General features: G+C 46.5%; 1 protein-coding gene across 1 annotated transcript; it reads left to right on the forward strand.

Annotated features, from left to right (window-relative positions):
* Positions 1–7,080: 7,080 nt before the first annotated feature.
* Cdca7 (cell division cycle associated 7) lies at positions 7,081–17,746 on the forward strand. The gene is made up of 10 exons (XM_059259182.1): positions 7,081–7,189; positions 9,837–9,959; positions 10,511–10,615; positions 12,847–13,086; positions 13,756–13,839; positions 14,657–14,857; positions 15,189–15,326; positions 15,905–16,054; positions 16,482–16,618; positions 16,919–17,746. Exons 1-10 carry the CDS (start codon positions 7,169–7,171, stop codon positions 16,947–16,949), a joined length of 1,230 nt encoding a protein of 409 aa, XP_059115165.1. The 5' UTR covers positions 7,081–7,168; the 3' UTR covers positions 16,950–17,746.
* Positions 17,747–18,212: the final 466 nt, after the last annotated feature.

Below are 18,212 nucleotides of genomic sequence, written 5' to 3' on the forward strand. Positions count from 1 at the left end.
CTACTCTCTGACAGAACCCAGGACCACCAGCCCAAGGGTGGCACCACCCACAATGTGCTGGGCCCTCATCAATCCCTCATTAAGAATATGCCCTAAGTTCAGGACCACCTGCCAAGGAACAGACCACCTATAGTGGGCTGGGCCCTCATACATCAATCATTAATCAAGAAATGCCCAACAGATGTCCCTACAGGCCAATCTGAAGGAAGCATTTTCTCAGCTGAGGTTCCTTTTCCCCAGCTGGTTGCATGTCAACTTGACACAAGCTAGAGTCATCAGAGAAGAGGAAACTCCCATTGAGAAAATGTCTCCACAAGATCGGGCTGAATTTGTGGTGACTCTTCTTGGTTGTCAACTTTGACCACATCTGGAATTAACTAAAACCCAAAAATGGAGGGGTACACCTGCTAAGGATTTTTGCTTAATTTGAAGCAGGAAGATCCACTTCTGATCTAGATCTTTAAGGCACAAAGACAACCTTTAATCCAGATCTTTTATTGTTAATGTTTTGGGGATTTTTGTTTTGTTTTGTTTTGTTTTTTCCGAGACAAGGTTTCTCTGTGTAGCCCTGGCTGTCCTAGAACTCACTCTGTAGACCAGGCTGGCCTTGAACTCACAGAGATCCATTTGCCTCTGCCTCCTGAGTACTGCAGCTAATCCAGATCTTTTGAGGTGGGTTCCCACCTCTAATCTGGGCCATGCCTTCTGCTGGAAGTTTATATAAGGATATGAAAGAAGGAAGTTTTTGCTCTTTGCCTGCTTGTCCTCACCTCGCTAGCAAGTCCATTCCTTCACTGGCTTTAGAGCCTACTTCTTCAGAATTCTGGTGTATACTAAAAACCAGTGAGACATTCGGTCTTATTAACTGAACAATTACTGGATTCTTGGATCTTCCATACATAGGCCGACATTGTTGGATTAGCTGGATCACAGCCTGTAAGTCATTCTAATAAATCCCCTTAATATATATAGTTCTGTTACTCTAGAGAACCCCAACTAATACAGTAAGCAAGCCTGTAGAGCATTTTCTTAATTAGTGATAGATGGAGGAGGGTCCAGCCCATTGTGAGTGGTGCCATCCCTGGGCTGATGGTCCTGGGTTCTATAAGAAAACAGGCTGAGCAAGCGATGAAGAACAAGCCAGAAAGCAGCACCTCTCCAAGGCCTCTGCATCAGCTCCTGCCTCCAGGTTCCTGCCCTCTTTGAGTTCTTGCCCGGACTCCCTTCAATGATGGACTACAATGTGGAAGTGTAAGCCAAATAAACTCTTTCCTCCCCAAGTTGCTTTTGGTCATGGTGCTTCATCACAGCAATGACAACCCTAACTAGCCTACTAGATGATGCTAGTTTGTGTCAGGTTGACAGAAACTCACCATCACACTAATCAAGGCTTAAATGGGCATGCACAGCTTCCTCCTGTGAGCTATTCCTTTACAGGAAGATGACATATGTGTACTGAAGGATTTATGCTAAGAAAGTTCATGGAAATGAAATCATGCTTAGAAATGTTGGCAACTTAGAACCTGCTGACATAAATGAATAAACAAAACTTGGTAACGCAAATCATTGACCTGCATGCTTTTTTTTTTTTTTTAACCCTGGCTCATTCCTTACTGGTAGGCTCATTTTTTTTTTCCATTATTGGGGTTACTAGTTCAACAGAAGACAGAAAAAAAGTTTCACGATATCTGAATGTCATCCAAACATTTTGTTTACAAACAACCACATTGTTTACTTGATTGCGAATAATGATGAACCATGGTCAATACATAGTCTTTATTTCTTTAGAATAATATGGTTCAAGATGTTACATTTTCACAAGGAAGTCTCTTCTGCAAACGAGTTCCTCTTTTGAAACAAAGCTGTCGTTAGATTGCCGGTGGGGCTGATTGATGGATGGAGAGGGTCATCTGAGTGTGCCTTTTTCTCTGGAAAGAAGCAGCCTCTAGAGCAGAGGCTGGAGGTCACCGCCAGCGGCCACACTGGTGCCAGTGCCAGCCTCTTCTCCCCCACAAAGCTGGAAGAAGAAAGACGACTTCTAAACCTTTGAATATGAATTGATTTACTGTGTGGGATTGGAAGGGTGCCAAGCCTGAGAAACTAGAGGAGGAATGCGGAAGGACGCTCACGTGGTCTACAAAGGAAGAAGAAAGCCTTACACCATAACAGGCCTGCTTCAGGTTCATCCTGGCGGGAGCAAGGTGGCCCATGGGTGGCAGTTTAGGAGCATGCAGGTCACTGTTCCCTATGAGGCTGGTTTGGGGAGGCATTCCACTAAGGCTTGTGGGTTGAAGTGTAGTTGTTGCTGGCCATTGCTAACATTAAACGGTAGGTCCATGAAGTAAAAACAAAAATTTTGCCCAGTGCAAAAAACAAACAAAAAAGTAATAGGGGAGAGCTAGAGTGTGGTGGAGTACGCACCCTTGATCCCAGAACTTGGGAGGCCGAGGACCTCTGTGAGTTTGAGGCCAGCCTGGTCTACGTAGTGAGATTGAGGCTAGCTGGGGCTACATGTGAAATCCTGTCTCAAAAGACAAAACAAAACAAGAAACAAAACAGATTTTTTTTTAAATTCTATTTCTCTGAGAGGCAGAATTAGGTTTGAGTTGTAATTGAGGTTCCATAATGTTGACACTGACTTGGTGGAACTGATCAGAGCTAAACTTTATTCAAAGTACTTAAAGACACACACACAATAAAAATTTAAAAAGCAGAATGTTCTAATACCTGAAGTTTACAATGGAAAATGTTCATCCAAGAAGATATATTTCCTTCTTGATAAAAATGGACACACATACACACACACACACACACACACACACACACACACACAATCTTTTCATTCATTTCTTCAGTATACTGTAATTAGGTATCCAATGTCAGCAAACTGACCTACTAAGACGATGTTGACCCGGAATGACTAGCAAGCATTCCAATACAATTGGAGTGAAATATTTGTGAACTAACAGCCCCTGGGTGGCAAGGAGCTGGGCCCTCCCACTGACTTATCCTTCCATTGCCAGAAGGTCTATTAGGAGTTTTTCCCTTTATGCATTCTGAAAGCAGAGCACAGGGGAGGGAAATCTATAATTAGAGGGTTATTGAAAATAGAGATTTGTGACCTGACACACCCACCAACACAATAACAACTGTCGGGCCCCTTGTCTCCAGGTGTGCTTGGTCTACTCCAAGCTTTGCTGGCCAACGCTGCCTGGGTTCATGTTACCACCCAAGGACTGGGTAGGTAGACCCAGCATCCATTCAGACATCAACACTGCTTTGAAATCCCATCTGAAAATGATATATTTTGCTCCTTGTTGTATTCTTTGTTCAAAATCCAACCATTCTAAGTTAGTCTGACTTTGGTTCACCTCATTATAAAAGGAGCTCAAGGCTTAGGACCTCACTACCAAGTTTCAAACAAGAGGCAATGGAATTCTGGGTGCAAGGTGAAGACAAGCCACAGGCCGACACTCAGCCATCCTTAAAAATTCCTACTAACCCATGGAAATGAAAACCCTGTGCTGAAGGTGGGTCACTCAGAAGGCTTCACAGGTTTAAAAGTCCACCTCTAATCATTTTAGTGAATAAGAAGTGTTTCCTAAATACCTGCTGTTTTCCAGCCCTCTGAGGACGTCGGTGCGCACCAGGCTTAGGAAAGGACACTCCGGTCTGCTGCTGTGGAGGCCTGAGTCCTCCTCTTTCCCGGCATGCTGCAGTTCCACACTTGCTCATTTTGAGTCTTCCTGCCAAAATGAAAACACACCAGTGTGTGGTTAGCACAGTGACTCACCGTCGGATTCCCACTCATCAGACCCTGTAAAGGAAATGCATATTTAAGTCTATCCATGTCTTTATCGACTTACGATACACACATTTTTTATGAAATGCTTCATATTGTAAAAAAGCACAGAGACTAAAAGTATGAACGCTACTCATGCACTCTTCCTTACTCATCTCGTTCACTAATCTGCCATATTTGCTTCACGTTGTTTATGTTTACGACCTAGGCTGACCTTGAACTGCAGATCCAGCGGCATAACAGGCATGCGCCACTGTGCCTGATAATGATGCATGCCTTCTCCTCCTCCTCCCCCCCTTCTCCCCCTCCCCTACTCTTCTCAGCACTCATGACCCAAAAGTCCCACACCCCCTCCTCCACGCCTTCCTTCCTTTCTCTCTTCAGAGTTAACGCCTATCCTATTCCACTTGTTCCCATTCTTACTCTGTCACAGTTCACCTGTTCTGTGCTTTTAAAATTTCGTTAAGGGGCAGCCTTCCTCCATGTGTTTGCAGTTCACCTTTTCACTCAACATTGTGTTAGGAGCTAGCCACCCTGATGCAAGAACGGTGCTCCATTTCTTTGAACTATTGTTTAAATTTTATTACATGCCTGTACCACTGTTCTCTTACCTGTATCGTATCCCTTTTGAGGGGTGGTGGTGGTTATCCCTTTTGTGGGGTGGTGGTGGTTATCCCTTTTGTGGGGTGGTGGTGGTTATCCCTTTTGTGGGGTGGTGGTGGTTATCCCTTTTGAGGGGTGGTGGTGGTTATCCCTTTTGAGGGGTGGTGGTGGTTAATCTCGTCAACTTGGTGGCACTAAGAAGTGCCTAGGGGATTATGAAAGTGCAACCCTGAGTGTGTCTTTGGTGTCTCCAGATGTGATTAACTAAGGAGGAACTTGTCCTGAGCACACAGGGCACCACTCCACATGCCGGACGGGGGCTTTAATGGCACAAACAGGAGAAAGGCAGTACAGCTAACACGGCGCTCTCTCTCTGTGTCACTGTGGCCTTCCCCACATCCTCTTGTGGGGACCTTCTGAAAGCCTGAGCCAAATGAGTCTCTCCCTGTCATCTCCCTTACCTCCATGTTTATGTCAGAGACTCTTGTTTCGGTGATGGGACACAAATACAAATGTCACTTAGCTTGTTTGCAGTATTTTGCCCTGATATACTATGCTAATGGGACCAAGCCAGCTACTACTCTGGCCCAATTGGCTCCAACTTCAAAATAAAGTCTCTTAAGTCTGAACACTTCTCCATGCTCTGCAATAACCATCAGTATCTCAAGCATCCCCAGCTCTCACCCACTCCTGGCTGCTCCTCCGTCTACACCATCCATGGGGTCAGACTGGGGCCCCAGCCTGGAAATCCTTCAGTGTCCTCGCATCATGCCTGGAATAAATGCAGAGAGCTAGGAAGCCCCGAACGTCTAGTTTCTCTTTCTCTTTTCCTAGTTCTCAGTAGTAGAGATGGGATCCTTGGAACCAGATGCCATCTGCCTGAAACCAGTACTTCCTCTCTTCCTATAGCTTCCTCCCTGACCACTCAGGTCCCTGGTTGTATCACCTGCTTGTATAACTTTTGGAGTGGGAAGCATCCTTTTATTTCCTGTCTTCTGCTTTTCCCTTTGCTTTTATCTTTCTTACAAATTATCACACCCGGAACTGCCTTGTATACTTCCGCTCCTCCATCAGAAGGTAAACTCTCTGGCCCTTGTATCCTCCTGTACTCAGAACAGCACCTGCTTCAGTAACCCTCCAACAATCCTTGCACACTGTTAGAGGCAGGACCTTGAAAGCCCCTGGTGGTGAAGCCCAGCGGGAGACACGTTTTCTACAGTACACACACAAGCACTTAAGTATTGTTTCTTTACTCACACTTCCTGTGCTCACGTTCTATTTCATTGAAGAAGAAATGCAGGAACACAGAAAAGCACGCATTGCATGATTCTACCTCTAAGGCAGTTGATATGGTTGTGTCCATGGGAGTCAGAGTGGGACTGTTACAGCGGCCTGGAGGGAGGAGTCCATGGGGAGTCTCTGATCCCCGTGAACATCCGGTGATTTTAGCTATCATTCACTTAGTTGTTTATTCACCCAACAAATGTTGATTTGCCAGGAAATTTGCCAAACAAACCAAGAGCTGTTTCTCCCGATCTTCTAGAGATCTTTGTCTCTTGCACAGGAGAGTGATCCTTGGGCAGTTCCTTCCAACCCATTGTCTTCCCACGTTATTTATTTATAAGTCTTTATGGTCAATATGCAGGGAAAAGTGTGTGTGTGCGTGTGTGTGTGTGTCTGTGCGCGTGCACATGCTCTATTCACTGCCAAGGACTAGCGACATCAATACCAAAGGAAAGTTTTGAAATGAAGGGAAATGCCTTCATTTCAAGCGCTGTTTTAAATCTATGATTATGATTAAAATCTTAAAGCACCCCAGTTTTTTCGGTTGTTTCTTTCTTCTGTAAGCAAGGGCGTTTTGCTCTTTAAAAAGAGGGAAGAAGCCCCACTTATTTCACTGGTGTGCCCAGTTGGATGAAAAGGGCAATGAAAAACAGGTCTATCAAATTAACTCCGGTAGTTTCCAATTTTGCCTGGAGAAAAACTGGACAATCCACACTGTAATCGTCTGCAGCTTGTGTATCAGAAAGATAAGTCTCTAAAGACTTTTACCCTCCAGGTAAGTCTTTTTTGACCTGCAGGAAATGTTTGCTACTTTAAAACCCACGGGTCAAGGGTAAAATAGTCGACTTCCGAATCTTTCTGAAGCACTGGAACTTAAACACAGCTAATGACTTCAGAGAGATAATGGTGTGGTTTGCCAGATAAGAAGTGCTACGCCCGGGATAAATCAGCTAGTTGTGGGTGGTGTCGCTGCTGGGTTCTTTGACATTTATCCATTTTTAAAAGATTAAACCACAGCAGAAATGAGAACGCTGGGGTTGGCTCTGCACGCAGTCTGTGCCAGTCCTCCCAGCTCCCGTGTTGCATGCAAATCAGCCGGCCAGTCCCGGGACCACGGCAGTCACTTTCGCGCCACTTTCCCAGGACCGCGCAGCTCCATAAAGAACCGGCAGCACTAAGTCCCCAAAATGCCACTGTTCCAACGCGCATTCAGCAGTTTCCGAGGACACTCAGGATTATGACGATCGGAACCACTTCGATTTTTTTTCCCTTAGGGCTTGAGCGCTTCGGATGCTGCGAGAGAAGTCATCTTAGCTGGCAGGACCTGTGTCCCGGCGCGGGAAAGCCGGAGGCCCCGCCCCTCCGGCGGCGGAGTGCGCGCCCCGCCTCTGCCCCGGATCTCCTGCTGCTCCGGCTCCAAGTGCTCGTGGGTTCCGCTGGTCTGTCCCTGCTCCGAGTGCTTGGGTACCCGCTGCCAGCATGGAGGCTCGCCGCGCGCGGGTGAGGCTCGGCCGGGTGCACCGGGGCGGGGTTGGTGGGTGCTGGACGCCGGCGGGCCGGGGCCACTTCCCTACAACTCCGCGGGTGAGCGCCGCTCCCTTGTCCCACGGCGCTCCTGATCGTCGCCAGGTTAGGGGAAGTCACAGGTTGCTTTTGCTTTTCTTATAATCTTTGCACCTAGGATAACTCTTGGCCAAGGTGATGCGCCCGCCGGCGCGCACCGGGTTGGCAGCGCTCGGGGAGCCTGCCGGACGTGCGCTCGTGGTGCACGTGCGCGCCGGAGGCCTTTCCATCCCCCGGGACTATGCCCAGCACTACTCGCTCACGGCGGGTGCGTACCCACGGGTGCACTGGTGGCCCTGGGACCCGCTTCCTCTCCTCTGAAGCCCCTTCAACCACTCTGGATCTCTGGATTTAGGTTTGAAGGCCTTGTGAACATCTCTTGAGAACTTGGGTTGTGCACGTGGGGGAAGGTATTGTTTTAGTCCCAGGCTGTAATTAAGCGCAGTTTAGGGGTCCACGGTGCAAGCCGTGCACCACGGCGGTTTAAGTGTGCTTCCCCGCGTCCCCTCCTCCCCACCTCTTCTCAACCTCACTTGGCAGCTGCGAGCTGCCCCGAGTGGAACTTTACTTTTTTGCTCCAACGGAAGCCCGAACTTACGTCCTGCCCTGAAGAGGGTTGAAGAGTGGGGGGGATGGGCGGAAAGGAAGACAGTGACGTGCTTCAAATAAATGTCGGAGGTTTGGGACCCTTGTTGGCTGGTCTAGGTGGGTAGGCGGGGTCGTGGTTCGGTAGCGGATCTCAGCCCGTGGGGAATTGGACTAGGTGCACATTTGGGCACCTGACTGGAGGAATCGGTTTCACATCAGTTTTCCTATCAGTTTTCCTCATTTAAGTGATAGTAACGGTGTCACTTTTTGCTGCAAAGAATTAAGCAAACGTCGCAAGCAAAGTCTGCCGCCAAGAAACACTCCCCATAAATGGAATTAGAGTTATATCTGCCAAGAAAGTTCATCCCAGGCATGGCCATTTGCTCTGCTTTTCTGTGTCGTTTCCTTCAGGGATGTATTTGGCTGGTGAATGACTCTTGGCTTGTCCTGGCTTGTTAAAGCTTAGCCTGTTTCCCGGGCGGCTTTGGACAGAATGCCTCCCTGGAGGCTGCCATGGAGGTAGATTGATTAGCAAAGTGGGGAGAATCGGAGTCATTTAAGGAGCTGTGCTGTCCTAGGGGATCTCTTCGGTTTTTGCATTGTATTTCACCCTGTTGCTTTGGGCTTCCTCGTCTGGAAAACGGGGCAGAGACTTTGGAGATGCTTTTTAACTCCTAACGGCACACTGGCTTGAACATTTACTGTAAATACAACCTTTATATTGTGTGGCTCTCCCCATCACCACATGTAACGAGGGGAGACTGGGCTGCCATCATCTGGGAAATAATTTTATTGAATCTGAGAGACTGAGCGTTTGGTGTTGAAGGAAGTCCAGCTCCCTACACCTAGGCATTCATTCTCTGTCCCCCTAACACATCTGGGCACTCTTGTGGAGCTGCTAAGAAGAGCTTGTCCTTTAAGGTTTCCAGTGCAAAAACATGCTGCTATTCCTTGACTATTTAAGACTGTAAAGAACTAATGCACTCCTTCAGAAATATCATCATGTCCCAAGAAATGGCAAAAATGGCCGTCCTGGTTAAGTTACATTTTCTAGTGAACAGTACAGGGCTAGAAATGAGAATGAATGGAGCATTTTCATCTCTCCAAGTAATTTGACCTTATGATAGGCTTTTTAAAAAGAACTCTTCCCCCATGGGCTGGGGATTGACCCCAGGCAGGACTTTGCTTGCTAGGCAAATACTTACCACTGAGCACTACCCCAGTCTTAAAAATTTCAGGTCTTAAGGGGCCATGAGAAAGAGCTGCCTGGAGACCACGGTCATAGGGAGCTCAGGTGGAACCAGGTGTCCCACCTGGCCTTTCAGCCAAGTTGCCCTCTAACTTGGCTCCTTGTACCATGTGGTTACAGGCTGATAATACTTGATTTATAAGGACTTGTTCAGGACCTCGGTACCCCTCCTCATTGGAACCGGGCCTGTTTGGATGGCTGCCATCTTAAAGCACAGGACCTGCCCAATTTTTGTAGTTTGGAAAATTAGCATCACAGTGCAGAGCCCAAAGCTTACATAAAAAGACCTCATTAGCTTGATTTTTGGCTGAGGGAGAAAAATTGCTCTGCCATCTTGCACTTTTGAAATCTCCTTTTAGAAGTACAGTTCAATTAGAAAAAATGAGGTTGGATTTTAGGAGCTGGCATCAGACTCTGTGAGTTCAATATAATGTTAAATGCTTAGGATTATAGGCTGGGAAGAGAAGTAACTGCAGATGTTTGGATAAATTGATAAATATCATTAAAATGTTCTCCAGACGAGATCCTTTCTTAGAATTTGACCTGGGTTGAATTTTTTTTTTTTTTTTTGGTAGCAATCGCCAATTTCATTTTTTTTTCTCTCTGGGGCGGGGCGGGGGGGGGGGGGGGATGTGTTCATCTGTCTCCTCTGCTGTTTAAGTCTACCAAACTGAGAAACGACGTCTTTAGTGGTTCTGTACTGCAAGGAAGCATTCCGCTTAATGGTGTTGCCGTTTCTCTTTGCAGCAAAAGGCTCTCAAAGTAAAGAACTTAAAGAATGTCAGATATATGAAGCTGATTTCCATGGAAACGTCGTCATCCTCTGATGACAGTTGTGACAGCTTTGCTTCTGATAATTTTGCAAACACAGTAAGTGCTGCCCGAGAATAAACAGAATTGAGTCTGCAATGCTCCAAATGCCCCGAAATGCTTTGTGCATGATTAAAACTGCTTGCTTTTTTTGCCTGCATTTCTATGCAGCCGTGAGGAAAATACAGCATGCACTGTAATTTCATTTCACTCTTTGCTGGGGTTCTAGGTAGTAATTGTTGGAGGTGGGTTAGCTGCTCATTGTGTCCCTTTGAAGTGTCGCCTAGCCCAACACGACTGATGACTTGCTATAACAACTCAGAAATCATTTGTAAACCTCTGAGCCATTTTTCTTGGTAACAAAAGCCATTCTCTTGTAGTGCACTTGTAAATGTGATTTGCTCTCTGCACGCTTTATGGAAAATTGGTTCTTGAAAAAGAGAAAAAAAAATCCACAACCACATTTATTTATTTTACAGCAACCTAAATTCAGGTCAGATATCAGTGAAGAACTGGCTAATGTTTTTTATGAGGACTCTGATAATGAATCTTTCTGCGGCTTTTCAAAGGGTGAGGTGCAAGATGTATTAAGCCATTGTGGATTTTTACAGAAACCAGGGCCAGATGTCACTAACGAATTGGCCAGCATTTTTCATGCCGACTCTGATGATGAATCATTTTGCGGTTTTTCAGAGAGTGAGATACAAGATGGAATGGTGAGTTTGAGAAGTTCACCAGTATCAAGAAGTGAGGTACATTTAGAGGCTGGGGAGATTTGCCCTTTGACCTCCTCCTCCCCATACCTATAGCTCTTCCTTCATTCCAGCTAGGAGACTTTGATGACCTGATCATGAATGTTTGCTTCGTGTCTTAAAGCCATTTTTACCAATGTCCTGCGTGTAGGCCTTAACACAATTTTTTTTTAGGTTCTAAAAATCTTGGAGATTTGTTAAATAAAGTTGGCTAGCCGGCAGATTGCCGTTAGCTGCAGATCTGGCCTGATCCCAGGAAGCACGTATGTCCTAAAGATTAGCTACATTGGCACTTAGGTGCAGGTGCCCAGTCCAGGGCTGGCGTGGAGCTGACAAGGCTGGGTTCCATAGTTCCATTTGTACCTGCATCTTGGGAGCCTCTCAGGACCACATCGATGATAAGTAGGGCCTTTCCTGCTTCAGGGTTTTCTTGCTCGCTGGTCTGCTTTACCTGTCCGCCTATGCTTCTCTCCCCTCTCAGCTGTCACCTGCCCGGGTGGCTGCCATGCCTGTGCTCTAGTCCCTGAGCATGGTGTGCTTAAACTGTCTCCTAAGGAAGTGGGGTGTGCATGACAGTCACCTGCATGTTATTCCCTTCACCATGCCCGACAACATTCCCACAGGCCATCACTTGGATGACACCATTCTGAGTGACAGCTCTTGCCCTAGAACTGTTTCTTCAGCAACTGCTGTACCAATGCATGCTTCCCTAATAAAAGACTTTGGTCCCAACAGGTGTTGATTGGCGTTTGTTAGCTGGGGGCAGTCTGCAGATCTGGATGTGACCCATTGTCTGCGGCTTGACTGTTCTAGGCAGTCTCTTAGCTCTTTGGGGGTATTAACTTGTGATGACTAAAACGCTAGTTGGTTGAAAGTGCTAAGAGTTCATGAAAGTTTTGTTTTGTGATCTCCATCCATGAACACTAAGCTGCCCATGGGGATCCTTATTTGTTGGTACTGGGGATCAAACCCAGGGTCTTGGACATGCTAAACATAGACTCTACCACTGAACTGCATCCTCAGCCCATTCAGTGTTTTGAGGGGCTGAGGAGATGGCTCAGCTTGCCTTGCAAGTATAAGGACTGCAGTTCAGTCTCCAGAAACTTACGTACATGCTTAGTGGCTTATCTGTAGTTCCAGCTTCTCAGAAAGCAGAGATAGGATCCCTAGAGCAAGTTGGCTAACAAGATAGCACATCAGTGAGCTCTGGATTTGATTGAGAGACCCTGTCTCAGTAAGGTCAAAGATGATTCCTGTTGGTAAGCTCAGGCCTACACATGCACACTCATGCATGGGCACACATGCAAAAATGAGAGTAATACTGTCCTGAACATTCATGTTCTAAGCTTTTATGTGTCTCTGTATTGGGTCTCTACCTAGGAGTAGATGGCTGGAATATATAGAGACTCTGTTAGCTTTTGAGCAAGCTGGCAGATTTATTTAGCTTTACTAGTTGGTGTGAAGTGATATCTAGATCTTGACTTACAAACGGTTAATTTAAGTGGAAGCTAGACGAGTCAGATTCAAAGACTAGAAAGATGTGGCTGCCAGGGACTGGTGTTGGGAGGAATTGGTCTTTTTGGCTTGTTTGTTTGTTTTTGAGGCAGGGTCTGGCTGTGTAGCTCAGGCTGGCCTAGAACTGGCTGTGTAGCCCAGGATCCCTACTTGTAGGGCTTAACTGGCGTGGGCCAACACACCCCACAGAGCTTACTGTTGAATGGACCTGAAGTTTCAGTTCAGCGAGGTAAAATCTTGGTTCAAGTGAAGGCCCCACAGCAATGAGGTTATTTTAATCACAATTAAAAAAGGAAATGGAAATTGACAGTCTAGGATATTACTTAATACCATCATAGGCATTGAAACCATGTTTATGGGTGAAACACAGATGTCCCTAGAGGACTTGATGAGAATGGCCTGAGATTAATTTTAAGGAAATGGGAAGGGGGCAGGCGTTTAGTAGCACAGGTCTCGGGACCGTGATGGTGGCTGGGGCAGCGCCTCAGAAGAGCAACCCTGTGAAGCTCTGCTTCCCATTGTGTGCATTTTCAAGTCTTGATTTGGTTGCCCATGATCCTTGCTGGCCACGTGGGCTGATTTGCTCTCATCCTTTATTGCAAAAGGATCTGTAGCAGTCATTGGGGCCGCTTGTCTGCCAGTCGCGGGTCCTTAACACCCCCCTTTGCTCTCTTAACTAGAGACTGCAGTTAGACAGGGAAGGCTGCAGGACCCGGAGTCAGTGCCGCCACCCCGGACCCCTCAGGGTAGCCATGAAGTTCCCAGCACGGAACACCCGGAGGTCGGCCACCAAAAAAGCAGTCCCCTCAAAACCCTCTGAGAACTCCGCAAACGATTCCCAGTCTGACTCGGAAGTGGAAGAGGATGGCATGAATTTCCTGGAGAAAAGGGCTCTAAATATCAAGCAAAACAAAGCCATGGTAGGTGTTGGGATGCATCACCACCCTCCCCAGCTTTTCTATAAGGAAAACAGGACCATGGTAGGTGTTGGGATGCATCGCCACCCTCCCCAGCTTTTCTATAAGCAAAACAGGGCCATGGTAGGTGTTGGGATGCATCGCCACCCTCCCCAGCTTTTCTATAAGCAAAACAGGGCCATGGTAGGTGTTGGGATGCATCAGCACCCTCCCCAGCTTTTCTCTAAGCAAGCTCGTGTCTTCTACCTCTTTCCTAAGAACTGTGTCCTTGTAGTTGTGAAGACTTCATGGTGTGTTTTAAATATTTATATTTGTTTTTATTTGTGTGGGGGAGGGGGATTGTGCTATGCGTGCGGTGTCCTTGGAGGCCAGAGGAGGGCATTTTGTGTCCCCTGGAACTGGAGTTAGGCATGATTGTGAGCTACCATGTGGGCGCTGGGAACTGAACCCGGGTCCTCTGCAAGAGCAGCCAGTGCTTTTAACCGCCGAGCCTTCTCTCCAGCCCCTGCGGCTGCTGTGGATAACTAGTGGGGAAGTCAGAACCTTGACTGTGTCAACCTGTTAACTAGAAAGTTAAGGGATAAGTTAAGGAGAAAGTTAAGGCTAGCATTATTTCCACAAATTGCCTGTTGTCACCCGTTATAATTTTGTTCACTTTCTTCCCCTCTTTAGCTTGCAAAACTCATGTCAGAATTAGAAAGCTTCCCTGGCATATTCTCTGGAAGACATTCCCTCCCTGGCCACAGATCCAAAGGTGTAAGTCCTTCTTTCTAAACTGTTGTTTTGGACAAGCCCAGGACAAGCCTGAGATTTTAGGGTATTGTTTTTATGCTGGGGGTGGGGTCTCTAGGAACAGCCTTCTTGGGGCTCTGGCTGATCTTTGCATCCTGGACACTTTGGCTCTCCCACCCTGTGGCCACACTCCTTTGGTAATTGCTCCTCCCGTACTAGCAGCAAGGAAGATTGACAACTTGTTGCTATGTCCCCAAGCGGCACATTTTCTTCCTATATGCTAGATATAAAATAGGTATATTTTTAAAAACCGATTGAGGGGGGAAAAGTACATACAATCCTTTTGTCAAGTCATATCCTAATATGACTTGTATTTGATGGCATCCCAAGGGACTAAGCTGGTGTGAATGGTGGTAAAGTTTGTGTTGGCTATGGCACAAAAGACAAGTCTGCATTTCCCTACTTCCCCATGGGGAGTCAGGCTGGAAGCCAGCAAGGAATGGCAGGAAGCAACCCAAGCATTCTTTGTGTAACATGGAGATCACATGTGTGTTCCAGGAGTCTAGAGACGTCATGAGAAAGGCTTTGGGGTCAGGAGCTCAGGTTTCACATATTCAGTAACTGAAGTAGAAGAGTAAATGGCAGAAGAATAAATAAAAATTGCAGTGGCTGTATGTATGGCTTTGGGGTTTGGTGTTTACACATTATGGAAAGGGCAAAGGAAATGTGAAAATGGAACTCTTCTTTGACCTAACCCTCCCTAAGGGAAAGTTGCAGTTTTCCCAAGTGAGGATCTCTGTAACAGAGCAAGTGGAGCTATATTGTGTGTTTCATTCACCAGTCAAAGCCACCTAGAAGACGTACATTCCCTGGTGTGGCTTCCAGAAGGAACCCTGAACGGAGAGCCCGGCCTCTTACCAGGTCAAGGTCCCGGATCCTGGGGTCTTCTGGTGCTCTGCCCACAGAGGAGGAGGAAGAAGAGGAGGAAGAGGATAAGTACATGCTAGTGAGAAGGAGGAAGTCTGTGGATGGCTACATGAATGTGAGTCCTTGCTGATCTCTCCTCTTAACGTTTCCCATCTTCAGGAAGCTTGGCATTGAGCACACCACCTTAGACCATCCCAAGTCATGAATGCTACATAAGTGTACTTAATTTTGTTAGTGGACAGGAGTCAGATTTTCAACTTCTCAATATTGTAGGAATTATTTCTATGCTTTTGGCCAGTTACCCTTACAGTACGTTTATGGGCTTGCTCCCTCTCTCCATAAGCAAGAAAAATTTTCCAGGTTGAATTTTCTGTGAAAAGTTTCAAACAAAGCATCCTGAGATTTAGGGCTACAGAGAGGAACTCAGTTTCGTGCTTCTTATTCAGGACGATGACATGCCCAGAGGTCGTCGCCCTGGGTCCATGACCCTTCCACATATAATTCGCCCGGTAGAGGAAGTTACGGAGGAAGAGATCAAGAACATTTGCGGCAACTCTCGAGAGAAGATCTACAACCGATCGCTGGTGAGTGCCCTGAGGTTATGTCTCGAAACAGAAGCTGCACATGGTATATGGTCTGGACATTCATGCTTGCGCATTTTTTTTTTTTTCATACAAGGGAAGAAGAGTTACAGTATGCCTGGGGTTGAATGAATCTGCCTAGGACGTCTGCAGTAGGGTTATATCTTCTTAATTTAGAAGTGGATTCATTCAGCTGGGATTTACAGTGTATCGTTAGGGTGTATCTGTCAGCAGCCACTGGGAATGCAGTGGTGAGCCAAAGATTTAAAAAAAAAAAAATGGATTTGGGTGGAATTTTCTTTTTCCCATGCTGAGGATCAAACCCAGGACCTCGAGTGGGTTAAGGATGTACTCTGGCCTTGAGCCCTCCAAATAGTTTTGACGATATTACATTGTACCACCAATAGAGTGGGAAGCCTTGCTCGAGATGCTTTCATACTTGTGTATGTAGGTGCTACGTGAACTTCAAAGATCAAGTGTCGGGTCCTTTATTACCAGTGTGGGTGTTCTCCGTGCCATGTTTCTGTTTTGCTCTACAAAATGCGGCGTTTGCGTCTTCTCTCACCGGGTCTTCCTTCCAGGGCTCTACATGCCATCAGTGTCGCCAGAAAACCATTGATACCAAAACGAACTGCAGAAACCCAGACTGCTGGGGCATTCGGGGCCAGTTCTGTGGTCCCTGCCTTCGAAACCGCTACGGTGAAGAGGTCAAGGATGCTCTCTTGGACCCGGTAGGTGCCTTAAAAGGTCGGGGAGGGGCTGGAACTCTTGGTGTCAGGAGTCCATGGTGTGGTGCTGCAGGGATGTAACTGACCAGAGAGCTCGGGGCTGCTGCTCAAAAGCCGATTTTCATCCCTGGTGGTGGTTGTGTAACCTTCTTGAATTATATCTTATGATTGTGTGTGTGTGTGTGTGTGTGTGTGTGTGTGTGTGTGTGTGTGTGTTGCCAGGGCTGGAACCACATACGCTAGGCAAATGTTCTCAAACTGAAATAGAAATATGGACCCCTGTTGTATGGTTTAGTTATTTAAAAAAAAAAAAAAAAAAATCACAGGGTAAGTGAGTTGATACTAAGTGCTTCAACGGCTAAAGAAACGGAACCGAGGGATGGAGGGGAAGTGATGCTTAGCCTCAGGGTGCTCTCCCTCAATTCCTCAGAACTGGCACTGCCCACCCTGTCGAGGAATTTGCAACTGCAGCTTCTGCCGCCAGCGCGATGGACGGTGTGCCACGGGAGTCCTCGTGTATTTAGCCAAGTATCACGGCTTTGGGAACGTGCATGCTTACCTGAAAAGGTAATGGCCGTTGTGATTTTTTCTCTTTCACGTGAGTCTTACATTCATGCCTTAATAAGATGGATGATAGGAGTCTGAAGAACGGCTCTCTTGGGTCAGGGGAATGTTAGTGGAAACGCATCTTCCTGTGAGCGGGTTGTGGGTATAACATTCAGGTTGGGTGTCTAAGACACGTGTGTTGACACTATGTATGTTAGGGCTCCACAAACTTTTGGTTTTTTTAAAGAGATGAATTTGACTTTCCAAAGAGAATTATTGGTTGGAAACCGTCTTGACGTCTTCCCCTTTGTCCTTCCACAGTCTGAAGCAGGAGTTTGAAATGCAAGCCTGAGGATTCACCTCCTGCCTTTGGCTTCTCAAGGCTCTCCTGTTCTTGATATCATCGTCGTTGATGGAAACCTGAGTAAGAATCATGGCGACCAGTCTGTGTTAGAACTCAGTCTGGTTAACCTCGTTAGGTTCACACTTGTTTCTGAAGCATCGTGGAAGGCATACATACTGCTAGGTACACTTCAGCCACGTGTAGTTTCCCAAAGCTTGCCCTGGCTCGACCTTGCAGCCTCCCTACTCCCATGGTCCTCTGCCACCACTTTTTAAGTTTCTGAGTTCCTTTTAGGCAGCAATTTTAGGAAGCATTATTTGTCTTGTTGGTGTTGGAATAGTCTCAGGACATATACCCATAAACCCAAGCGCTTAGGGGTGCAGCGGTATTGTGAGCCAACGGTTCTGGTGAATTGTGGAGAACAGCTCTTTTAAGTTGTTCACGCGGAATCAGCACACGCGGTTTAGTATTTAGTGTTCTGTTGGCTGACATTTGAAATGGGTAACGCCAAGGCACAAACAAAGGTCTGAACACGATGTGGAAAAATGAGGTAATTGTTGGGAAGTGGAGTAGCACATTGAATGACTTTCTGGAGAATACAGCTCCTCTGTGTTGGGCTCGGTGTGCACCTTGTCACAGTTGAGACTCCGTTGCTGCTGAGATCGTTCTTAAGTTAGAGCGGTTCATCTGGCTTACACAGTCACCCAAGGGTGTGTGGTAACATGGTACCATAATTACTTAAATTGCTGTAGAAAAGGCATTCCAGGGAATTAAGATGACTAGACCACAATGGGCTGGTTTGAAATCTTACTTGAGAAACTCGACTTCAAGGACTTCACTTTGTTCCTGGCAGTTTCCTGAAGAGGATACCCTCGGGGTGGTGTCGTGTCCTGGGTTTAGGTTCTAACAGTTTTGTAACAATGAGTTTTCTAACAGTGACCTTTTAGAGAGGGGTAGCTTCGAATCATTTGTTAACGAGTTACCTCTGCGAGTGTATGGCAGATGGCGTGAGTCATCTCCCTCCCCTTTTCCTCTAGTCGGGTCCTTGAGTCGCGGTGGACTCTAAGTGACTGATTCCATCGCACGCGTAACATGTGCCCCACTCTGTCTGTGATGCAACTGGACCTTGAATCATTCAGTGTAAATACAGCTTTTGCTCTGTAATGCTTTTATACAAAGGTTTTTATTTTAATAATAAAACATTTTGTTCTAACTTGTGTGTTGATTTTTGTTTTAAAAAATTAATATTACTATACTTAATTCCTTTTTCTC

Source organism: Peromyscus eremicus, chromosome 4, assembly GCF_949786415.1.
Source record: "Peromyscus eremicus chromosome 4, PerEre_H2_v1, whole genome shotgun sequence".
Lineage (NCBI taxonomy): Eukaryota > Metazoa > Chordata > Mammalia > Rodentia > Cricetidae > Peromyscus > Peromyscus eremicus.

Excerpts from the sequence above, each read along its gene's own strand:
- Cdca7 (XM_059259182.1), top strand. The coding sequence starts at position 7,169 with ATGGAGGCTCGCCGCGCGCGG. Across the intron at positions 10,616-12,846 it reads GTGAGATACAAGATGGAATG|AGACTGCAGTTAGACAGGGA; the intron begins GTGAGTTTGAGA and ends TCTCTTAACTAG. Across the intron at positions 13,087-13,755 it reads TCAAGCAAAACAAAGCCATG|CTTGCAAAACTCATGTCAGA; the intron begins GTAGGTGTTGGG and ends TCCCCTCTTTAG.